The sequence below is a fragment of the Xyrauchen texanus genome, chromosome 19 (assembly GCF_025860055.1).
Source record: "Xyrauchen texanus isolate HMW12.3.18 chromosome 19, RBS_HiC_50CHRs, whole genome shotgun sequence".
Lineage (NCBI taxonomy): Eukaryota > Metazoa > Chordata > Actinopteri > Cypriniformes > Catostomidae > Xyrauchen > Xyrauchen texanus.
In genome coordinates, this window is record NC_068294.1 from 24,045,178 (window position 1) to 24,071,413 (window position 26,236).

Genomic DNA, 26,236 nt, shown 5'->3' on the forward strand with positions numbered 1-26,236 from the left:
AAAAGTTTCCCTCTTGAAAGAAGAATAAACACAAACCAACAGAGCATGTAAAACTGTTAATCTGCTTGTTAATATTGTGCTATTAAAATATGGCAATTCTACAACTATCACGCAAGCCATATCATGTATGCTATAACTATCTATATAAACATTGTATGTGTTAACACTGCATAGGATAATAGCACTTGTCATGAATAAACTAACGTCTGTTGATGTTTCTGTTTTGGGACTTGCTATTTGCTGTTGTGTTTGTTAATTAATTAATTTAATAATTGAGGTACCTCTGTGTAGGTTTTGGGGACTGTTTGTGGTTTTTATTTACTAACATTTAAAAGTAATTTGGGTTATAGTTACACTGTAAAACAAAATCTAACGCTTAACACAATATTTAAACATTCCATTCTTAGACTCATAGACTTAGAGAAATCGCCACTGATGTGTATATAAACCAACAATTAAATAGTACAGATGGAACTCAAGAGCGTATCCTGTGTGAACAGCCTTTAAGATACTTTCAGTAGCAACTGCACCCCAAGGGCATTCTAAATGCTATTCTTAGATGCTAACTAAGAAAGATGTAGATGTATCTTTGAAATAGCTGGCAGCACATAAGCCAGTGTTTGAAGTTATTGGGTCAGCAAGAACTAAAAGACCAGTTAGGAATTTTAGAACACACATTATTAAGGCCTCCGGTAAAACAAAAATACAATCTCATTTACAGTGCATTTGGGCAGAAAATTAAGATATTACACAATACCTTCTCAGAAGAGAATAATGTTTTATATGAATTGTGTTTATAACTGCAAGCTGTTCTCTGTTGGGGTTTGGCTGCACAACTGCACAATTAAAGCTTAGAGTGACGTGGAAGAGTTGACAAAAAATCAATTCATAACAATGTCATCATGTTCCTCTAAAAATAGATAAATAAATGAAAGTAAATTTGAACTGAATTTAAAATTTGTTTTAAACAAAAGCTTTCATAAACAAAAGCCTATGCATTCAGATGAGAATAAGGAGAATGATATAGTTTGTACAAATTATATTAACTTTTAAACATAAAGCCAAACCATCATTAATCGCATTGTCTGCAGGTTCTAATAAATAATGGGTGGCTTAATAAAGGTGCAAAAATTAAAACAACTGCCTTGTTTTATCCTTTTTATGTCTCCCCAGATTGACACAGTGAATGTTTTATAGGTCCATATGATTTTATATTCGTCACATGCATTTATATTTCATCCATGTTGTGCAAAGAAGCAGTGAAGCTGAACAAAGCCCACTCTTGAAGATTTCATCCTTCTATTTCCACCCTTCATATTGATTTTCATTTTTCACATGTACTGCATATCATATATTACCAAATGTATATTATTGTATGCACCATTTGTATCGTTAATCTATATCCTCTCAATAAATATCATATTCATTTGTTGCGATCACACTGGATATGAATGTAATCTTTGCTGTTTTGATCTTGAGTTTCATGCAGCAGAGCTCAGCTGAGATGTAACCCAGCATTTACCATTCTTTTGTAGAGGAGGGGTGTAAAGGGGAGGCTATTATTGGCTTGGTGCTCGACTACCCCAAAAAGCCCACCTCTCATGTGTTACCTCACATACACATAAATAAATGTTGTGAGGTATGTAGAGGTCTGAATGTCTTGGCACATTCTGGTTTGCACAAGCCTGAACTGAGATGCCACAGTGAACCTCCTCACACAACACAAGTCAACTGAAAACAATCTGTGTTGACAGCAGCTCTTCTCTGTGAGGAACAGGGTAGTAGCAGGAGCGTGAGAGGGAGGAGGGAGTAAAAGTCTGAGAGAGAACGAGAGAGAGAGAGAGAGAGAGCGAGAGAGACTTGTGCACTGAGACCCAGCCTCAGCCTCAGCCTCTATTGTGGTAAGCAGGCAAAGGAAGGCGTATTAGGAGAAGACTTTTAATCCACAAGCACAACACTAGTAACTGTTGTAGAGACCCCCGAAATCGGAGGACAAGGCAACATGGAGGAGGACTTGGATGAGGGACAGACCCAGAAGGGTAAAGGAATCCTTTTTTCCTCCCTTAGCATATTCCCATCCATCTTTCTGGTTGTGTTGTTCACCTTTGTTCCTAATCCCTCTTTGCATTTCATTGTCTCTGATTTTGTGGATTATAGAATGAGTATATAAAAAACATCAGAATATAGGATATTATTTTTCATGCAGGAATAAGTGTTTCCTGCCATATGTTCAGTGCAAATGTTCATGTATTTACAGATGATGCATTTCATACAAATATTATGAAAAAGGATTTCTGAGCAACTAAACAGTATTTTTTTTTTCACATCCTTCAAATTGATAGATTTTAGATTGGACAATGATTGTGTAGAGGGGTGTGTGCAGGGGAAGAATCCTGTTTGTGCGTGTTTATGGGTGTGTGTGTGTGTGTGTGTGTGTGTGTGTGTGTGTGAACAATCTGAGGGGACTGTCTTTGTTTGCCACACATTTCTGTCAGTCTGTCTGACGAAGGCTGAGACAGAAGGGAGAGCCCACTCCTGCATGCAATGGACATTTAAGTCCATTGTGTCTTTACCAAACCCTTGTTTTCTTTCTTCAATTTCTTTGGGTTCATTGGTTTTTATATCTCATTCGTGTGCAGGGAAATTTGTTGGCTTTGTGTGAGAGATGGAGCTTGCTGTTTATAATGCCACCATTTTCAAGGGCTGAGGTTTCAAGCATAGGATGGAAATCATTATATTTGGTCCTTTTTCATATTTGTGGTCTATGAAGAAAATATTTTCACTTGACTATAAAAGAAAAAGTAAATAAAAAAAATATAAAAATAAATAAAAAAGGCAAATTTTGTTAACCTGTGGGGGTGTTGTAACACCCTGTAATGTTTTATTGTTTTATCATTTAATTTATTGTTTATTTGGATTTCATTTCTTGGATTCTGAGATGCCATTACAATTGGTAGTATTTCATCTCAGAATGACTAGTGCAAAATGGCTTTTTAGGTGTTTAAAACCTAAAAGGAAATACTTATTGACCATAGAAGGTGCACCAACTGAACTTCTTGTTAAAAAATGTGATTCTAGGATATGACAAAATCTTCCTTTAATCAGTTTTGCTTTAAACATATTGAATGAGTGACAAGAAACTTCTCCAATTTGGCATCTGTTTGATGGCAGTCCAAAATTGCCATAAAGTGTCACTTTATGAGAATTTTAAGAGCTTCTACCAAGACAGACTTATTAACATCTTGTCTAGGTTTTAGACCCATATTCGTACTAATCTGTCTTTAGTTTAAAGCAAAACTATTTAGAAGAGAGGGGCAACAACTATTAAAATTAATTGGAGAAATTGGAATGCCCAATGGTAAACGGATGTAGAAATTAAGTCCCACCTTACAGGTAAAAGAGCCAATCTTCTTTTAGATACAGACATCATCTGTCAATCTGTCAAACCTGAGAACATAATCTATACAAGCCGGGGTTTTTATTTTTTTTATTTTATTTTTTTTTGTGTAATCAGAGGTAAAGAAGCACAATTTATGATACCAGTGCTGTCAGATTTTACTGCTGATTTGAAATATGTTCTTTGATCATAATCTTGACCAACTGATTTGGAGATTTCGGTCTTTCCTCATTCAAGTAGATAGCAGCTGCACTTTCATAACTGGAAATAGCTTCCTGAGAGCATTCCAAAAACGGCTGCCAGTGGACTTACTTGCTAGAAAGACTTTGATATAATGCACAATTCCAGTTCTAACAATTCTAAATAAGTGACATGTGACATATATGTATAATGCATAATAAACTGAAAAAAGTGATAACCTTCATTTGATAGCTTAAGGGTTTATTTCTACTTGATCAAACCCGTAAAAAATATTTTTGTTGGTGTAATCTAATGAATTGTATCAGAATGATTTAGTTAGACTAAATAGCATTTTTATACTTGAGTAAAACATTTATTTGATTTAGATGATTTGTTTTTACTGTGTACTTGCTAATGCAACATTCAGGGCCACAACCAACATAGACCCTATGGGCCCCCTAACATAGACCCCAATATTTAGATTAGTCATCTATCAATATGGTTTTTCAATGCCAGTTTCTCAAACTTTTCTTAAATTTGATTAAACCCTTGACCACATACAGTAACTGCAAAACACTGCAGTTGTCTAGGTGGCTCAGACAGGTTTATTGACTCCATAAAAGAAAACCAAATTTCCAATGATCAGCTGTAGATTATTCACAGAGACACATTGACTGGTTCTCTGACCCATAGTGGATGAGCAGACTGCTGCACAATAGATCAAGTGGGGAACTAAGCAGCCTAATGGGAGAATGGACATTTCATTACCTCTCATGATTATTGGATTAGAGGACATTTGGCACACACACACACACACACACACACACACACACACACACACACACACATACATACACCGTCCTACTCCTTATCTCTTCTTTGTTTTCCTGCAAATTTCTCTAATCTCCATTGTTGACAGGCAAATTTCTGTTAGAATGGCAAGCTGTTATAGCTTTTATTCATTTGCATGGTATGAATTGTTGAAATCAACAATTACATTTTCACTAATAAAAATGTGAATTATTGATATCAACAATGACATCATCACTTGCAGAAGTTTCAGGACTGCAGCGCCAGGCCTGCAGTCTCAGGACTGATGCAGTGTTAGTAGATTAGCGGCATCTACCATTTGGAGCATCATTTCTAATGTTTGTTTGCATTTATAGATTCAAAATGTGCTGTTTTTACATCAGCTTTGATTTGATTACTATCTAAAACATTTAATGGTAGTCTTTTCAACACTTTTCAAAAAGGTTCCATGTGTTAACATTAGTTATACAAATACTACACATTCTTAACGGCATTTATTAATCTCTGTTAATGTTAATGGATAAAACATTACTTTGTTTATTTATATTTTATGAACTAATGTTAAATTTACTTCTAATTTAAAAATATATTAATAAGTGTTGAAATTAACATTAACCAAGATAAACAAATGCTGTTAAAGTATTGCTAATTGTTTTTCAAGTTAACAAATGAAACTTTATTGTAATCTGTTATCCATTTGACTATATTATATGTGATTGTTTCCCTGTTCATAAAGTTACAAAGAGTATTTAAAAAATACACAAAGAAGGGGAATTACATTTCTTATGTATTTAATCATATCAAATTAAAAATAAACATTCATTTACAAAGCCTAACAAAACATGTACATTGCAATAAATAAATAAATAAATAATATAATTAATAAGAAATTTAAATAATAATAAATTAAACTAAAATAATTATTTAAACAACAAAAGCTTGAGTGACTCAAAACAACATATTTACATATCAAATGTACACATACTTACACAACACAATAATAATATACAATGTACAGTAAACAATACACACAATATAGAATACACATACAATAAAAATGAAAAATAAAGAGTATATCAAAAATATATATATACAGTAGTTGTATTGTGGAGAATATAATTATGACAGTCCAGTTTGAGATATAAGATTAATAAAGTGCAGTGCTGATTATTGATCGTGAGAGATCAAGTGTTCAAAAGTCTGATTGCTTGTGGGGAAGAAGCTGTTATGTAGTCGGCTGTTCGGGTCCTGATGTTGCGATACCTCCTGCCTGATGGTAGCAGTGAGAGCAGCCCATGACTCGGGTGGCTGGAGTCTCTGATGATCCTCTGAGCTTTTTTCACACACCGCCTGTTATATATGTCCTGGAGGGAGGGAAGCTCACATCCGATGATGTTTCTAGCAGTTCGCATCACCCTTTGCAGGGCTTTGCGGTTGTGGGCGGTGCTACTGATGTACCCGGAGGTGATGCAGCCAGTCAAGATGCTCTCTACAGTACTGGAGTAGAAACGTGTGAGGATGTGGTGGTTCATTCCAAACTTCCTCAGCCATCTCAGGAAGAAGAGGTGCTGGTGAGCCTTCTTCACAATGGCCTCAGTGTGGACGGACCATGAGAGTTCCTCAGTAATGTGGACACCGAGGAACTTGAAGCTGCTGACTCTCTCCACTGGTGCTCTATTAATGGTGATGGGGTTGTGTTCTCTGTCTTTCTTCCTGAAGTCCACAACAAGCTCCTTGGTCTTACTGACATTGAGGGAGAGGTTGTGCTCCTGACACCAGCATGTCAGAATGTGCACCTCCTCTCTGTAGGCTGTTTCATCATTGTCAGTGATCAGACCTACCACCGTTGTATCGTCAGCAAACTTAATGATGGCATTGGAGCTATGTGTTGCCACACAGTCATGTGTGTATATGGAATATAGGAGTGGGCTGAGAACACAGCGTTGCGGGTCAGTGATGAGGAGAGGTTGCTGCCCAATCTAACCACCTGACGTCTGCCTGACAGGAAGTCCAGGATCCAGCTGCACAGCGAGCTGTTTAAGCCCAGAGCCCGGAGTTTCTCATCAAGCTTGGAGGGCACTATATGGTGTTGAATGCTGAGCTGTAGTCTACAAACAGCATTCTCACATATGTGTTCCTTTTTTCCAGGTGGGAGAGAGCAGTGTGTATTGTAGATGCAATGGCATCATCAGTGGAGCGGTTGTTGCGGTAGGCAAACTTCAATGGATCCAAAGACGTGGGCAGCACAGAGCAGAAGTGATCTCTGATTAACCTCTCAAAGCATTTGCTGATGATGGGAGTCAGAGCAACATGGCGCCAGACATTTAAGCAAGTGATTTTAGCTTGCTCTGATGACGTGGCCCGGAATGCCATCTGGACCCGCGGCTTTACGGATCGAACTGTTTCCAGAATAATATTCATTGTCAACCAATTTAAGCTTCTATAAGAATAATGAGAAATACATGTAGACATATCCAGTAGTTAGTAGATAAACACTGTTTGGTAAACATTGTTTACCAAAAATACAAAATTTGTACTTTTTTTTTCTTCCCATTTCTCCCCAATTTGGAATACCCAATTCCCAATGCGCGCTAATTCCTTGTGGTGGCATAGTGACTCACTAGTGAAAATTATATTCTTGATATCAACAATTCCTATCCTGCAAATCAATAAAAGTAAATTCGGCTTGGAACAGTATCAGAGGTCATTGTAAAATTCAACTAGAGAAAATTAAATTTCAAATATAAAGAATTATGGTTTTTACTAGTTGAAATTCCATTTTTGATATCAAGAATGTGATTTCTGCAAATTATGACATAATTTTTTATATCAAGAATTCATGTTTTACTAATGGAAATGCTAATTCTTGATATATGTAAATGTATTTCAACATGTTACAACTGGGATGTCTGATATCTGGAGGTATATTTCAGATATCAGTAATTTGGAGTGAATTTAACGATATCTAACAAGACTTACTAGAAACAATTACATTACAGATATCAGAAATTAAAATCGTCACTAGTGAAAACTGAATTACTGATATCAAATATATTAGCATTTTTATTAGTTGGAATTAAATTGTTGATATCAAAAATGGGCATTTACACTAGTAGATATTACATACTTGATATCAAAAATTATATTTTTACTAGTAAAAATAGAATAGTTGATATGTGAAATTGGAATTTCAACTAGTAAGAAACACAGCGTTTTGAATAAGAGTGAATGACATTGTGGCAGGATGGTGGGAGGGGCCGGGTCGTGATTCCGCGCACCTAGCTTCCTCCATCGTTCTCTCAGGCCAGGGAGCCCCCGGCATGACGCACCCCCCTTTCCCTGGGGAGGGGCGTGCCTTCTGCCCCGTCTGCCGGCAGGTCATACCCGTCCTGTACACCTACATGCTGTAACGGCGATCGGGCCAAATTAACAAAACATTTTAAAAAAGAGAGGGAAAGGCCAACATGGAGCGGCAGTCGGAGGGAGGGAGAGAGAGAGAGAGAGAGAGAGAGAGAGAGAGAGAGTTAGAAAAAACACTTACTCGCCGGTTCTCCAATATGCCATAGCTTGGTCCTCGGCCACTCTTCCACCCTCTAATGGACGACAGCCGGGCCTCCCCGGGTGGATCGGAGGCAATCTTCTGGCCCCTGGAGGACGGAACACCCCGTAGTCACGACCTCACTGCATTTAGCGGATGGTAGGGGTCTCCTCCCACCCCTGGCAGCGGCCCTGACTGCTCCAGGTGGTCGGCTAGGAGCCCCCTCTCCCTTCGCCTTCCGCGGCCGTTCGTCTGCTCTTAGGTGGCCGGGCTCCTACATCCCCCGGCAGTTGGCCACGGCTGCTCCATTGGGGTGGATCGTAGTGGTGAGGACTCGCATCCTTCCCAGGTTTCATCACCAGTGTTGTAAAGGTATTAATGGAAAAGAGGTGGCGAGAACCGGCTTGAGAATAGAAATAATATTTTAATAAGAAACTTAATTCAAACACACAAAGGTGTCAGACAGCTGTCCGTAAATCTCTCTCTTTGTCACTCTGCCGTCTTCGGTCGGACTTTATCCCTCTCGATGGCTAATTAGCTTGATTAGTGGCCGGGTGTGAGGAAGTTGAAATTCCATTTTTGATATCAAGAATGTGATTTCTACAGGTTATGATGTAATTTATGATATTCAGGAAATTTAATTATTGATAACAACAGTTGGTATTTGCACTAGTGAAAATTACATTCTTGATATCAAGAATTAGAATTTAACTAGTGAAAATGTAATTGTTGATATCAACAGTTCATATCCTGTATGTAATGAACAAAAAGCTATAAGGGCTCCCATTTGTCGGTGTAACGTCATCCACTGATACTATTCTCATAAGAGACATTCATAACTGTATTCAGCATGATTTGCTGTTATACAGTGTCTCAAAGATGGAATTATTGTGTGCAGATTTTTGACACATTTGAAAACACCTGTTTCATTATTATTGCATATTGCAAATTGTGATTGGCTGATGCATTATACAAGGGTAAATATCACTTGTTTTGAATTTCCTTTGGTCTTTTACTGTCAGAATATGATTGGCTTAATCCTGCGGTGAAAATTAATTTCTCTTGGGTGTGATGGATTTGAAAAGGGCCACACAGGTTGAAACATGCAACTTTAAGTCAAAAGGAAAGCATGTCACTTTAATTCAATAACTTTGTGGGAAGTTATCTGGCAGTTTAAATGCCTTTTTCTTTCTTTCTTGTGTAATCCTGAGGCAACATTCTAATCTTGACCCTTCTGTTGTTCTCACACTCTGGTCAGACCTCTCAGGGACACTGAAGTTTCACTAATTGTCCTCAAAATTGAGTCATGTCTATTGATAGTAAGCGAGTTCCATGCTCTATTGTTCTCCCAATTATTTCCAATAGGCCAGATTGTCATGAGAACAGATCCATTAGGTTCTGTTTTGAGAGAAGTTGTTTGAGTTCCAAACAAACAAACCACATTTCTAAAACGAAGAGTTCCAACTCTTAATTCTGATTGGATTTGCCATGCTTGACGCTGTTGTAAAATTATTATAAATGCAAACCTGTGACTGCATATTCTTCATTAATGAGATATGAGTTGCTACATGCCAACCTCAAGCAGAATTGTTTATTCCAATTTGTTTAGATGGATAAACGTAAATGATTGAACATTGGTTTCAAGTCCATAGAGTGATTTTACCATGGCAAAGAGTGATTTAGATTGTCTGCTTTTGCAATGTGCCTAAAACACCTCTTACTTGCTGTAAAATCGCTATAACACACTGCCTCTCATACATTGTTGCTTTCACAAAGGAGTCTAAATTGCTTTTGTATGTCACTGCTATGGATTGCATATGGGTTCATTTCTGCTGATAGAAGTGCTGGGGTGGTAATGAGGAGGATGCAAAGAGTACAGTAATCTTCTAGCAGCTCCAGCAGCAGCGCAGCTGAATATAGTCATGTAGTCGGTGCCGTTCCTGCTGTTTTCAGGGCTGGACTGAGCAAAGCTATGTTTCCCCCCCTGTAATCCTTGTAAATATGTCTCCCATTCAGCCTGTTCACTGCTGAATGTGTTGACACACAGCGCTGTAAGTGGGTCATTGTACTCGCACAGGCCCGGCCCATTCTCAGGGCCAGCACCTCCATCATCATGGCAACCCTGCTGGTTGATTAAACATGTGCAGAGAAGCCATGTAGACATGCAATGATGAAATCCTGCTTCTAGGGAGTGGCCAGAGATCGCACAGTGCCCCTCATTTAGCCACTTGATGTGATCAGGTTCAATTAAATTACAATTATTTTATCTTGGCAGAAAAACTGCATTCAGTCTAATGTAATGCTAATCACTTTAAATAGGAAAATTACTCAAATCCTTTTTGAAACATATTTAGACAAAGGCTGAAAGCTTAAGAGGGTCCGATTGAGCAAGTTATGAATGGTGAAGATTTGAGTGTGTGTGTAAAAGGTTAAAATAAACAGCAAGTAAATAGCTTTTTTGCTGCAACATCATCACTCTCAATACCTTTAGTTTAAGGAGTCTAATCAAAGCATTTCCTCTGCATCTCTATTTCTCTCCATCTGCCTGTCTCTCTGACTCCCACTGTCTTTTTCTTTCATCTGTCGCACTCCCTCATCCCCTCACTTTCCTTTCTCTCTCCTCTCCATGGTAAGGATTGGCATTCGTATTTAGAATATGGCCCTTTGTTGCATGTTCTTTGAGAGTCGTGTGGGAAAGATTCCCTTCGAACTTATCAAATATCAGTGTGTCCACTGGTTCATAGTGACCCCACAGTTGTAGGGATTAATTGGTGGCTGGGGGAGGGGCGAGGCAGGAATGGCACTGTGGCTGTCAGACTGACAGATGGGCATTGGGGTTGGGTGGGGGCAGTCAAAGAACATGAGGGGAGGTATGGGGGCGATGGGGTGGGGTGGGAGTGTCAATTGCTTTATTATTAGAGGACCCTCCTAGATATTGCTTTTGTTTATGTTGTTTGGGTGAGGCCTCTCTTTTGTGCACATTTGATTCAATTTCACGTCTGAGAGCAACAGCCATTCGCATTAAGGCTAGGCTGTTCTGGCATATTGTGTTTAATCAGTATTTCAGTTTAACTTATGGTAACACTTTAAAAAATGTTTCCATTCATTAACATTAGATAAAGGGAAAGTTCACCAAAAAAAATAAAAATTCTCTAATAATGTACTCACCTTGATGCCATCCCAGATGTATATGACTTCCTTTCTTCTGCTGAACACCAATGAAGATTTTTAAAAGAATATCTCACCTCTGTAAGTCCATACCATTCAAGTTAATGGTGGCTAGAAATTTGAAGGTCCAAAAGCACATAAAGGCAGCATAAAAGTAATCCATACAAATCCAGTGGTTAAATCCATATCTTCAGAAGTGATCTGATAGGTGTGGGTGAGAAACAGATAAATATTTAAGTATTTTTTTATATAAATTCTCCTCCCTGCCCAATAGGTGGCAATATAGTCAAAGAATGTGAATCACCAAAAACAAAAAAAGGTGAAAGCGGTGAAAAGGTGAGAAAAAAAAAGGATTTAAATATTGATCTGATTCTTACCCACACCTATTTAATTGCTTCTGAAGATATGGATTTAATCTCTAGAGTTGTATGGATTACTTTTATGCTGCCTTTATGTGCTTTCTGGCCTTCAAAGATCTGGCCACCATTCACTTGCATGTATGGACCTACAGAGCTGAGATATTCTTCTAAATACCTTGTGTGTGTGTGTGTGTGTGTGTGTGTGTGTGTGTGTGTGTGTGTGTTGAGCAGAAGAAAGAAAGTCATACACATTTGGAATGGCATAAAGTTGAGAAAATGATGAGAGAATTTTTTTTTTTGGGTGAACCTTCAATTCATTAGTTATCATGAACTAACAATGAATATCTTTGTTAATGTAAGTTTACACAATTACATTTGTTTATTGTTAGTTCATGTTAGTTTATTAGAAAGTGCATTAGAAAATGTTAATATATACAACGTTTCATTTTAAAAATGTATTAATATATGTTCAAATAAACAATAACCAAGATACATAAATTCTGTAAACATATTGTTCATTTTTAGTTCATGTTATCTAATATAAACAAATAGAACTTTGTGATAATGTCTTACCAGAAGTTATGCTATATGACACAATAAGTCAATAAACATCATAAGTTAATTAACGCAATATACAATGTTGTTTTGGTCTGGTAAAGGATTTTTGGCTTGGGCTGTCAAATGGTAAATGGCATAAGATTACAATATTTTTTGCATGTTATTTTTTGTCAGTGAGACAATCCTGTAAGTATTTAAGATTCAAGCCTGTATTACTATCTGTGAAATCTGCAAGCATTTTTAATTCTGTTTCATTGCCCAGCACCTTTAAATGAAGACTGAGACTGCATTGTAATGTAATTTGTGGCTTCAGAACATGTGACTACTCCCAGCCAACCAGGAGACATTGGACCTAACAGTGAAGAGAATTACTTAACATTAATCTGAATCAAAAGAGTAATTAGTGTAGTGTGAATGATAATATGAGTTCCATATTTAAATATTTTAATATTATTCCAAATGTAAATAAACCTTACTTAAAATAACGTATTACTAAGTAAGGAATGTGTTAGCAAATTAGGAAACGTGTTGATCTATCAAAAACTATAAAGAAACTGATCTGTCCATATCCTCACTCACAGCAGTTGCTATAGACAGTTAGGTCCTTTGCCAAAGCCACTGTAAAGCCAGGTCTGAGGTTTATTACAGCATCATTACCATTCCATAATTCACATTCAAAGATCTGACATCTATCAGGAGCACTGACCTCAACCAAATCCATGATCATCATAACTCTTTAGCAGTGTAAATCATGCAGGATCATTCACTGGATTGCCAAACAAACACTGAGTTAGAATATATAAACTATTTGAGCTGTATTGAAATAAAATTTTCACTAATAAGTACACACTTGCTAAATGTTCTATTGTTTGGACAGATAAGTCAGTTCTTAGTTCACCACTTGCAATAAATTGTATGTTTCTTTACTGAACAGATTGTAATTTTGATTTATCTTTATTAAAAAGATAAGAACACAATGTATGCTATTTAAAAATGGCAACAGTGTCTCTAGAAAATAGGCTGCTCAAATGCACCCTAAACTCAAAAATGCAATGTAATGAAACTCAAAAACTTCAAGGCCATCATTTGGAAAAGCTCAATCAGAATCAGTAAATGTCACATTCAATCCCTGCTCTCAGCCTCCCATGCATTTTGTTATTCATGAATCATACTGTTATGATTCACTCTGAAGTATGATGCCAACAGGAGAATTTAAAACAGTCTGCTGCAGGGACTATTTTGCAAATCATTGAAGAGTAACATACAAATACACAGTGGTCAGCTGGACCTCACTGGAACCAGTTCAGAGAGAATGAATTAAGGATTTAGTTCCAAATGCCTGGGTACTTGTTAGTCTTGTCAGGCAGAAGCTAGACACTGCTAGACATCAGACTGACAGATGGGCATTGGGGTTGGGTGGGGGCAGTCAAAGAACATGAGGGGAGGTATGGGGGCGATGGGGTGGGGTGGGAGTGTCAATTGCTTTATTATTAGAGGACCCTCCTATATATTGCTTTTGTTTATGTTGTTTAGGTGAGGCCTCTCTTTTGTGCACATTTGATTCAATTTCACGTCTGAGAGCAACAGCCATTCGCATTAAGGCTAGGCTGTTCTGGCATATTGTGTTTAATCAGTATTTCAGTTTAACTTATGGTAACACTTTAAAAAAAATTTCCATTCATTAACATTAGATAAAGGGAAAGTTCACCAAAAAAAATAAAAATTCTCTAATAATGTACTCACCTTGATGCCATCCCAGATGTGTATGACTTCCTTTCTTCTGCTGAACACCAATGAAGATTTTTAAAAGAATATCTCACCTCTGTAAGTCCATACCATTCAAGTTAATGGTGGCTAGAAATTTGAAGGTCCAAAAAGCACATAAAGGCAGCATAAAAGTAATCCATACAAATCCAGTGGTTAAATCCATATCTTCAGAAGTGATCTGATAGGTGTGGGTGAGAAACAGATAAATATTTAAGTATTTTTTTTTATATAAATTCTCCTCCCTGCCCAATAGGTGGCAATATAGTCAAAGAATGTGAATCACCAAAAACAAAAAAAGGTGAAAGCGGTGAAAAAGGTGAGAAAAAAAAAAGGATTTAAATATTGATCTGATTCTTACCCACACCTATTTAATTGCTTCTGAAGATATGGATTTAATCTCTAGAGTTGTATGGATTACTTTTATGCTGCCTTTATGTGCTTTCTGGCCTTCAAAGATCTGGCCACCATTCACTTGCATGTATGGACCTACAGAGCTGAGATATTCTTCTAAATACCTTTGTGTGTGTGTGTGTGTGTGTGTGTGTGTGTGTGTGTGTGTGTGTGTGTTGAGCAGAAGAAAGAAAGTCATACACATTTGGGATGGCATAAAGTTGAGAAAATGATGAGAGAATTTTTTTTTTTGGGTGAACCTTCAATTCATTAGTTATCATGAACTAACAATGAATATCTTTGTTAATGTAAGTTTACACAATTACAATTGTTTATTGTTAGTTCATGTTAGTTTATTAGAAAGTGCATTAGAAAATGTTAATATATACAACGTTTCATTTTAAAAATGTATTAATATATGTTCAAATAAACAATAACCAAGATACATAAATTCTGTAAACATATTGTTCATTTTTAGTTCATGTTATCTAATATAAACAAATAGAACTTTGTGATAATGTCTTACCAGAAGTTATGCTATATGACACAATAAGTCAATAAACATCATAAGTTAATTAACGTAATATACAATGTTGTTTTGGTCTGGTAAAGGATTTTTGGCTTGGGCTGTCAAATGGTAAATGGCATAAGATTACAATATTTTTTGCATGTTATTTTTTGTCAGTGAGACAATCCTGTAAGTATTTAAGATTCAAGCCTGTATTACTATCTGTGAAATCTGCAAGCATTTTTAATTCTGTTTCATTGCCCAGCACCTTTAAATGAAGACTGAGACTGCATTGTAATGTAATTTGTGGCTTCAGAACATGTGACTACTCCCAGCCAACCAGGAGACATTGGACCTAACAGTGAAGAGAATTACTTAACATTAATCTGAATCAAAAGAGTAATTAGTGTAGTGTGAATGATAATATGAGTTCCATATTTAAATATTTTAATATTATTCCAAATGTAAATAAACCTTACTTAAAATAACGTATTACTAAGTAAGGAATGTGTTAGCAAATTAAGAAACGTGTTGATCTATCAAAAACTATAAAGAAACTGATCTGTCCATATCCTCACTCACAGCAGTTGCTATAGACAGTTAGGTTCTTTGCCAAAGCCACTGTAAAGCCAGGTCTGAGGTTTATTACAGCATCATTACCATTCCATAATTCACATTCAAAGATCTGACATCTATCAGGAGCACTGACCTCAACCAAATCCATGATCATCATAACTCTTTAGCAGTGTAAATCATGCAGGATCATTCACTGGATTGCCAAACAAACACTGAGTTAGAATATATAAACTATTTGAGCTGTATTGAAATAAAATTTTCACTAATAAGTACACACTTGCTAAATGTTCTATTGTTTGGACAGATAAGTCAGTTCTTAGTTCACCACTTGCAATAAATTGTATGTTTCTTTACTGAACAGATTGTAATTTTGATTTATCTTTATTAAAAAGATAAGAACACAATGTATGCTATTTAAAAATGGCAACAGTGTCTCTAGAAAATAGGCTGCTCAAATGCACCCTAAACTCAAAAATGCAATGTAATGAAACTCAAAAACTTCAAGGCCATCATTTGGAAAAGCTCAATCAGAATCAGTAAATGTCACATTCAATCCCTGCTCTCAGCCTCCCATGCATTTTGTTATTCATGAATCATACTGTTATGATTCACTCTGAAGTATGATGCCAACAGGAGAATTTAAAACAGTCTGCTGCAGGGACTATTTTGCAAATCATTGAAGAGTAACATACAAATACACAGTGGTCAGCTGGACCTCACTGGAACCAGTTCAGAGAGAATGAATTAAGGATTTAGTTCCAAATGCCTGGGTACTTGTTAGTCTTGTCAGGCAGAAGCTAGACACTGGGCACACACAAACATTTATTCATCTAATGCTTTCTTAGCGAGCAGACTTCTCTCTTAAATAGCAAATAAAAGCTGTAGAAACATATTTTTAAATATTTTGCAGAGAAAGCTTCTCATTCAGATTCTATCTGTCAGTAAGACAGCAATTTGTTCGTACTGTACCTTTCAGATAAATTATACAATCTCTGTTTTTTCCCCACTCAGGATGTATGGAGTGTTGTCTCAAATGTCTACGGGGCATCCCTTATCCTTCCCTGATTGCCACCATCCTGCTGTATGCTGGGGTGGCGCTCTTCTGTGGATGTGGACATGAGGCTCTTTCTGGAACGGTCACCATCCTCCAGAACTACTTTGAGGTGATCAGGGCACCTGAAGATGCCTTGGATGTCTTTACAATGTAAGTTATCCCAGTACATTGAACAAGCAATATAAACTTAGGACAATATATACTTTTTGTACAAACAGCCTATGCCATATAATTGTGACGACAAATGCAATAAAGTATACATTTTCATATATAATATGAAAAATAGTCAATTAATGCAGAAATTATGGAATCAGTAGATCAAACTATTCACAAATTAAATTTTTTTAGGAATAGCTTGCCCAAAAATACAATTTCTGCCATAATTTACCCATGCCCATGTCGTTCTAAACCTGTGTGACTTTCTTTTTAATGCAGAACACAAAAGGAGATGTTTTAATAAATATAACAGACCATCTATTAAAGAAAATGGCAGTTGCTAGTGACTTACTTTAAAGCTTCAAGTAGAATAAAAGTAATCCATACAATTTGTGCATCATATTCCAAGTCTTCTTAAGGCATACAAGAGGTTTTAGTGAGGAAATTTGCCAGTGAAAATATTAGTGTCCGTTGCACATTCATGAGCACTATGAGAGAAGCTTGTTCACAATGTGGCACATGTGTTCATGTTGGAACTTGTGTTGTTGTTTTTTTTTTAATTGTGAACTGTTCCTTTAAAATGTTCAGGGACCATACTGAACTTGTTATGTTTTTCCACAGCATTGATATTATCAAGTACGTGATCTATGGCATTGCCTCTGCGTTCTTTGTGTATGGCATTCTTCTGATGGTAGAAGGCTTCTTCACCAGTGGAGCAATAAAGGACCTGTATGGAGACTTCAAGATCACCACCTGTGGACGCTGCATCAGTGCATGGGTGAGAAATCACTGGAAACACTCAATGCATTGTAATTTAGAAAAGGCCAAGCACATAGTCACAACGAGTAACTGCAGCACATAAAGATGACATCCATTTATAGGCTACAAAATATTGCAAGAGTAAAATCGAGTTACTCTCCTTTCATTTGTGCTAAGTGAAACATATTGCAGTTGAAATTATTGTAATTCATTTATTTGAACCCCAGCAAACTATAAGACAGGTAGTTAAACACTGTTTAGTGAATTCATGTTACAGTTTTTACTGAAGATTTAAATAAATTATGTGAATTATATTTATTTTATTATGCTTTACAAGAATAAAATTAATTCAATTAATGGCAAAGCAAATTGGTTTTGAAATGTAACAAAATGTATTATTTAAAACTAATAAATTATTGTTTACTATGTTTTTAATGTTCAAACTCCTCATTAATAAAACATTTATTCTGCATTCATAATATGTTCCATTTTTAAAGGTAGCTCAATTCAGTTTATTGGAAAGTCTTAAAAATAGACTAAAATATTTAAATGTGCACTCATTAATTATTTTATCATGAAAAAAGTTGAACTCCTAAAGACAGGAATTGTAATTTTGCCATTTATGTAGGAAATCATGACCACTCGCATTCAAATGAAGACTCGAGTCACATCAGTAACCTTATAAAAGCTGTTTCATTCTACATGGAGAGGGTCCACACATGGGAGCTGCCATGTTCGAATCAGCTGAACAATACTCCCTTAATCTCAGTTACCGTCCTGTTATTTGACACTTTCACTCATTGATTAAAGTAATCATGGCTGACCGTGAATACCAAATTTCTACAATAGCATCTGAAACTCAAAACTATTGATTTTAAATTATTTTATATTGATTTTAATTGATGCTTCATCTGAGCTGCTATGCTGCTACTGCTAGGTGTCAGTGTCCAAGTCCAAGATGACACCAAAACAAAAGTTACTGAGTGCACCTTTAACAAAATATCTATTTCACTTTCTAATCTAGACTAAATACTCAAATGCAAATTATCCGAGGTTGTGAAATTTTTGATCCCCATCATTAGAGTGCCTTGACATATAGACATATTGTAAGTGTTAAAGCTTTTTTCTCCAGTTCATCATGCTGACGTACATCTTCATGTTGGCTTGGCTGGGTGTGACAGCATTCACCTCTTTGCCTGTCTTCGTGTATTTCAACATCTGGACCATTTGCCAAAACATGACTGCCCTGGAGGGAAGTTTATGTCTTGACCCACGCCAGTTTGGTATGACTTTACAATCTGAGGGTTTTGCTGGCAGAAGTTTTTGTATTGATAATTGTGCAAGTAAAAAGATGGTTTTAAACATTTGTTTTTGTTGTTGTTTTGTTCCTTCTTTTTGACAGATGTTGTTTTGTTCCTTCTTTCTGACAGTTATGCAAAAATAATCTGTTTGCAAATCCATTCCTATCACCCCATTTACATTATAAACACAGTTTGCTCTTGCTCTGGAGAAATTATTAATATTGTGGATTTTAGGTGTTGTGCCCATTGGAGAGGAGAGGACTGTGTGTGCAAAATCTGAAAAATTCAACAAAATGTGTGCATCAAATGAGGTAATTTTACATATGTATAAAGCACAGACATGGAAAGCTATATTCACAAACGCATATGTTCCCCATCATTTCAAAATTATATTTTATAGCTAATTTCTATCGTGAAAAGCAACCCATAATGTTAACTGAAGGCTCATTCATTACTTTCTATTCTTTTCCTGAAAGCTGGACATGACTTTCCATCTGTTTGTCTGTGCACTGGCTGGGGCTGGAGCAGCTGTTATTGCAATGGTAAGTTTTCTTTCTTTCTTTCTTTCTTTCTTTCTTTCTTTCTTTCTTTCTTTCTTTCTTTCTTTCTTTCTTTCTTTCTTTCTTTATACAATCACAATGCTCATACTATTGATATCTTTTAAATCTGTTTAAAAAAGTAGTCAGATGCATGGTTATGCCTGGCAAATTATAAATTCATGTTTGATGCATTTATAAATTGCAATTAATTATTTCAGTCAACAGTTATCACAGTCAATGTCATGATGATAAAAATAAAAACAGCAAAGTTACCATAGTTACCAAAAAAATAAACAAAATTAATAAAAAAACATTTTTAAATTGAAAATGGATAATTTGGATGTTTTCCCTTAAAACTGGCAACCATGTGATTATTAGGCTGAAGATGCTAAAAGAAGGACATCACCTTCTGCAGCTTCTGTATGTGGGTCTAAAGGAGCGAGATAAGAATGCATTGACAATGTTTCATGACTTTAAGTCATTCAGGGAGATTGTTTGAGCATTTGTTGCACAGGCAGCTCTCTCATGTGCTTCTCTTTCTTGTTATTTAACATCTGTTTTCCTTTCATCTTTTTGCTGTTTTCGTTTGCTTCTCATCTCTCCATCTTTCTATATCTCTCTGTCTCTCTCTCTTTCTGTCTCTCGTCATCTCTCTCACACATTCACGGAGAGATGGTGGGCATGTCTTTTGGTTGTCATGGAAACTGCGAGAAGAAAGGCTCTAGAGCTTGTAGCAAGCAGCGTTCAGATATTTGCGAGGAACCATTTTCTGAAAAAGAGAACGTATTTATAACATATATTTCTGGGATGATGTGGGCTTTTCAGTCCCCTGCTTTGGAAAAAAAGTTAATTTATTGATTGTTAAACACAATGTATTCTTCGTATTTCCTTTTCTCAAGATGAGAAAATCAGGGTGTGGCCTAATTCATAAAGCATGCAAAATGTTCATCTGATTTGCATAATCAAGCAAATTGATGCACTGAAATAAGCAACATATATGGGCCCTATTTTGATATGCCATAAGTCATATACACGCAATGTCGATGGGCATGGCCTGGGCGTTTTGGTATTTTCGTGCAAGCATGTGCTAAGTCTAGGCGCAAGTGAGTTTGGCGAAATTGCGTGCTGAGCACTAATGAGCTGTGCCAAGTACAATTTAATTCTGAAGTTCACCTCCGGCACCATCTGTGTCCTATAGTCTATTCCCTATCAAGCAAGAAAACATAAAACAAAAATATTTCTAAATTCAAATGACACTTCAGACAAAATGAAAATATAATCAAAATAACAATAAAGTAAAAGTGGTCAAAAATTCATACCAAATCCCCAAAATATTTCTCGCACACTTTTTTCTTCTGCCCCTTTTGCAGTGACTTAAAAATCACTCTAGGACAAGGATCGGGAACTTTTTTCACTTAGGAGCCAATTTTTGTATTTTTGGTTGATGCGTTTTTTTATAAACAGCCATACCACAACTAAAAAATTTACTATTAACAAAAACAATGTTTTTCAATCAAATTAAATGTTTATATTGCCCATAGACTACTCAAATACGAACAAATGTGCAAATATTAATAGGTAATATGGAATTGAGTACACGCTTTTGTGTGAGATAAATACATTTGACAATTGTTCATGAAAAATAATCGCATTTAAAATATTGCGATATCCGATTAGGCCTATATGGTGAATATTTTTGCTTGATTGATTTTGCTTTAAAAATTTTATTGATTTATTGAAACACGAAAAACTTAAACAAAATACGTTTATAAATTCAAATGGCACTTTAAACGAAATGAAAAAAGCTATTAAAATAACGAAGTTATTAAAGAATCTTGTATACAAATTATAGTATACAATAGTATACAAATTAAAACAAGTACAACTGTAAATATAATTATAATAATCATCATAATACATAAGCCTAATAAATTCCCTTTTGTTCCCAAAAAATGCTGCCAAATGTGTGTTGTTATCGAATGTGTTTGTATTGCGTTTGTTAATACAGTTAATGCTGCCTAAAGAAAAGAAAATAAAACAAAATTTTAGGTTCAAGGTGAACGTGTCTTGTATTACTTTATGATTGAATCACTTTTGTCTTTGTTTATTTAATACAAAGATACCTGTATATATTACTGAACCTGCAGAGATGCGTTCGCAATGTGTAAGAGTGAACTGCTCTCTGGAAATAAAGCAAAACTCACGAGATGATCGGAGATCATGTGCAGCATTCTCATAGACAACTTTATTCTTCCAAACAGTTTTCAGTTGAATGAAACGGAGAAAAAGGAGTGATAACTCTTTCCATGGGCTTGCTCCATGAGTCAGGGTCCCATTGCACGCCTCTGAACAAACAGCGAATCAGACACAATCATTGACGGCTGTTCTTTTGTCTGTTCTTAAAAAAAATATAATAAAATGTGTTTCTTCAAGAAACAGAATTTCTTGTCATGTGTCACTCCGAGACGTCTTACAGGTCACCCACCTGTTGTGAGTAGATGAGCAAAATTACTTGCGCATGAAATACATTTGGACGAGTAGCTTGTGAACTTGATTGAGCCTCAGCACATTTTGCGGGTGGCGGGTGCTATTAAACACCCTGGGTGCACATCAGAAATAACGAACTTCATAATACTTAATGAACTTCAGTCATAAAATCACTCGGAAATGCTCTTAACTGCTAAGATCTATAGTTATTGGGAAACGAGGCCCAGAACTCTATGCATGTGTGTGTCTTGGAGAAGCGCTTTCATTGTACTGCAGAGCTCACTGCACACACAAATCAAACATGCATCGGCAGCTTTTCTTTCATCTGTTCTTTAAAATATAATCATGTTTCATCAAACACGCATCTTTGTGTCTAATTTCTTGCAATATATCACTCCGAGAAGTCTTATAGGTCGCCTTCCACAGTGGCTGGTACATCAGCAAAATACTCTGCATAGCCTATGGCGGGTGTTCATTTCAAACCTTTCATTTGGAGTAGCTCTAGATCTCTAGAAAGTTTTAAACGATCATGTGTTGGTGAATGGTGAGACACCCGGTTAGCCACTTGATTTTTAACAAAGAGCCACTTGTGGCTCGCAAGGCATAGGTTTCCGACCCCTGCTCTAGGAGAACAGGTTGAAAAATACCAATACATATTAGATCATAAATACAATTGTAAATAAAAACATAATAAATAACAAACCATGACCTAAAGATAGTTTAACACAAATCTCATTAATATTTGTTATATAAAACGGCTATAACACGGGCTGGACTGGGAATATCTTTTCTGCATATCGCAGCGTCGCAGTGGCTCATTGTTGCTTATCGCCCATTATGCACATTTCACGGCCGAACCACAGGCCCGCTCGGTTCTCCTGATGGCCAGTGCACCCCTGATCAGCCCAAAAGCCAGTCCAGCCCTGGCTACAACAGTGATCGTCATGGGCATAATTTGATGTTCCAGTTTTTACCACCTGCTGATGAAATCTCCAGGCTGCAAATGCAGGAACTGAATTCAGTCTTTGCATTGCAAAAAGACCAGCTTTCGAAACATCTTAAGGCTTCCTGTTTCTCAAGGAAACAGCAAGTTGCGCTTTGCACCACTTTAATTAAATACAATACACCCACAGTTTGCACGCAAAGAAAGTGCAAACTCGCCCACTTGCCCTTTGCGATGGCACAGAAATAGTGCTTAGAATTGGTGCTCTCTGGATATTTTGATAAGATGCTACACATGGTTGTAGCGCATAGCGCTGTGCTTTGTACAAAAATAGAGCGCCTATTGTGTGCTATAATATGCATGACAATACTTCAGATCATTTAAAATACTTCAGATCGTTTACAAATTTATTTGTAAATTATACATATATACTTTTTTGTTAAAATCAATACTGCTTTTGATTTAACTTTTAATTTTTTTTACATGCCTCACTTTATGTTTAAATAATTCACATATGTAGAAAGCTTTTTTGGGGGGTTACACATAATGAGAGTAAGAACAGTGCATTCTTCAAGGTATTTTTATGCATAGGCTATTTGTAGAAGACTAAATTTTTCACCAAACCCAAGGCACATTGTCAGAGCACATATGAGAGGTGTTTGGATACTTTACAATGCTGCCTCCTGCTGGTGCCACAGCTAAATTTAGAGCGATCAACCTGCTTCATAACGGTCTGCTGTGCACTAGCTAAGATCTTTCTTCAATATACACGAGACCATGACACAAACTGATAATTAAGAAATATTTCAGTATCACAAACAGAACAGTTAATTCTAATTAAATAATACAATAGAGCAAAGGGACAGTTAACCCAAAAATGAAAATTCCTTCATCAATAACTCACCCTCATGTTGTTCCAAACCAGTGTGACTTTCTTTTATTTATGTGGAACATGAAAGAAGAGGTAAGGCTGAATGACAGCCATTCACTCTCACTGCATCCTTTTCCAAATAATGAAAGTGAATGGTGACTGAGACTATCAGTCCCTAAAATTCTCCTTTTGCATTTCACAGAAGAAAGTCATATGGATTTGATGAGTAAATGATGAGCAAATTTTAATTTTGGGGAAATAGTTAAATTTTTACTATTTCTTTAAAGAAATAAGAATATTTGTAGGTTTCATTTCTCTGTACACCTTGTGACCAGGTGTATAAATAAAACAATGTAAAACTATATGTCAGAATAATATAAATGTAGAAAGTCTTGTACAAATGCAAGTTTTGTTGACTGAGTTTGTGTTGATGATATTATGATTATGATATTGCTTCAGATTCACTATCTGATGGTGCTGTCTGCCAACTGGGCCTATGTGAAGGATGCATGTAAAATGCAGAAATACGAGGACTGTAAGTCCAAGGAGGAGCAGGAGCTGCATGACATCCACTCCACGCGCTCCAAGGAACGACTCAATGCCTACACATAAGACAGAAACAGCAGCGAGGGCGAGAGGACCCTCAGTGCTTTCACTTTCTGTTGAAGGGAGTTTTGGCACTGGTGTAGTCCAGGTGGTGTGTCATATGACCAACCCCATGGCCAACCCATTACCTCTGGCACAAACGTTATTATTATTATTATTATTATGTAGAGCTAGAAGTAGTGTTGTAGGTTTTTTCACATTGTTGTATTTCTTTTTTTTTTTTAAAGAAATTGTGCAGGTTTTTCCACCTCACAAAACTTTTTGAATATATTTCTCTTTTTAAAATTTTTTACCATCAGTACATGAATCATTCTTACATATATGGTCAGTTTTCTAATTTTTCATGTGTGTTTGTCACTTGAAATGTCATTATCAAAGACATAAAGCATGAAAAAAATGTTGGGTAAAAAAGTAAATAATTCTCTCTCTCTCTCTCTCTCTCTCTCTCTCTCTCTCTCTCTCTCTCTCTCTCTCTCTCTCTCCCTATCTTTCTCACCTTCTTATTTAATCATTAGAAGGTTTGAAGCCAATACCAGCAGATGGCTTGCTCATTCTGCATTATTTTCCTAAAAGAAACCTAAAAAAACAGAGAAAGACAAAAAACAAATCAAGATATAACAGATGTACCATAAAATGTTTATTTATTATTTTTCTACAGATGCTATTGCATAGCATTATCAAGATGAATACAACATGGTTATGATTTGCTTGCTGGGCTAGTCTAGTTTTCAGGTAGGCTGCAGTGTACCAGTGGGTGGCATTGTAACTTCTCTGAGAGGGAGAGGAACAGGGCTACTTTGTGACCACTTTTAAGCAGATTTCAAGCATTTAAAATCTGCCAGTGTCCACAAATCCGTCTATGGTAACAGTGCAACTCTCCCTTTACTGGCAGCAAGGTACACATGCACAAGCCAACAGCGTTATGACCCCTCTTTTTATTTTCCTATAGATATAGACACAGTTAAGCTGACAGGGTTTTTAATTTGATGATTATCATTTTCAGCTTTTGTATATAGTAATTCTGTAAATGTATGTACTGTACGTTAGCACTTGGGGGTGGGGGGTGCAAAGAGGAATATCACAATGAAAACTAATTTTTAAAGAGCTTATACTTGATTACAGTAAAAGTTACTTGTTGTCTTGCTAACAAGTTATTATTATATCGGACAATGGATATGTCTTATTGTTCTTTTAATGCCTGGCAAGTCATGTTCTGTCAGTGTTTCTAAGAGCTAGTTTTGTGCACTTATTTGACCATTTTGTGAGCTCTTTCTTGGTGTAAGTGCATTGGGGTATTGACTGTACAGTCAGATCCCTGTAATGTTAGGTAAAGACTGTGAACCTAAATGTTATTTGTAGCATGGTCATGCATTCAATGGTAATCCTTTTTTACTGGATCCAAAAATAATTATAATAATAATAATGGGGGGGTCGGATCAAAAAGGAAAAACAATTTAATTTCACCGTTTATGAGTTTGTTATATGCAACTGTTTTGCTGGGTAATCCCATTCTTCATAATGTGCAGTAATTTAAATCCTATGCTGAAAACATTGCGCTGAAACTCCTACTCTTCGATGGTAGTGTTTGATTTGTGCCTGTTTACTTTGTGGTGATCTCTAACTCCCTACTCTCATCTATTACTATTGCTTGTTGAGCCCCTAACTTGATGCTTTTTCTGAGCCCTCACCCCTCTTTCTCTCTCTCTCTCTCTCTCTCTCTCACACTCACACACTCTCACACTCTCACACTCACTCTCTCTCTCTCTCTCTCTCTCTCTCTCTCTCACACACACACACTCTCACACTCTCACACTCACTCTCTCTCTCTCTCTCTCTCTCTCTCTCTCACACACACACACACTCTCTCTCTCTCTCACACTCACACACTCTCACACTCTCACACTCACACTCTCTCTCTCTCTCTCTCTCTCTCACACACACACACACACTCTCTCTCTCTCTCTCTCTCTCTCTCTCTGTCTTCATATTAGTCTTTTTTTACTCTCACTAAGGAATGCTTAGTAGCAAGCTGTACCATTAATTTGTATTGTACATAAATGTGCCAACCGCTTGACAGTGGCTTTTCTGATCTGTAGGAATAAACTGCTTGCATAAATAAAATACACTGGTGTACTTGTTAATAAATATTCTGCTGTGGTCATTGTAGTTCTTTACAGTCAATGTCTATGTTTTGTTAGAATTATTCCCTGCACATATAAGAATTGATTTTGCATATATGGTTTACATGACAACTTACATATTCAGTATG

The 26,236-nt window shown here is 36.4% G+C and overlaps 1 protein-coding gene across 1 annotated transcript; it reads left to right on the forward strand.

The window, feature by feature from the left end:
• Positions 1–1,684: 1,684 nt before the first annotated feature.
• LOC127659563 (proteolipid protein DM beta-like) lies at positions 1,685–24,465 on the forward strand. The gene is made up of 7 exons (XM_052149435.1): positions 1,685–2,039; positions 16,263–16,455; positions 17,083–17,239; positions 18,353–18,503; positions 18,756–18,832; positions 18,998–19,063; positions 23,821–24,465. The coding sequence occupies exons 1-7, from the start codon at positions 2,003–2,005 to the stop codon at positions 23,971–23,973; spliced, it is 834 nt and encodes a 277-aa protein (XP_052005395.1). The 5' UTR covers positions 1,685–2,002; the 3' UTR covers positions 23,974–24,465.
• The last annotated feature ends 1,771 nt before the right edge of the window (positions 24,466–26,236 follow it).

Bases quoted from the DNA above. Each gene is read 5' to 3' on its own strand.
- LOC127659563 (XM_052149435.1), top strand. From the start codon at position 2,003: ATGGAGGAGGACTTGGATGAGGGACAGACCCAGAAGG. The intron at 16,456-17,082 runs GTAAGTTATCCC...GTTTTTCCACAG, and splicing joins GCCTTGGATGTCTTTACAAT to CATTGATATTATCAAGTACG. The intron at 19,064-23,820 runs GTAAGTTTTCTT...ATATTGCTTCAG, and splicing joins GAGCAGCTGTTATTGCAATG to ATTCACTATCTGATGGTGCT.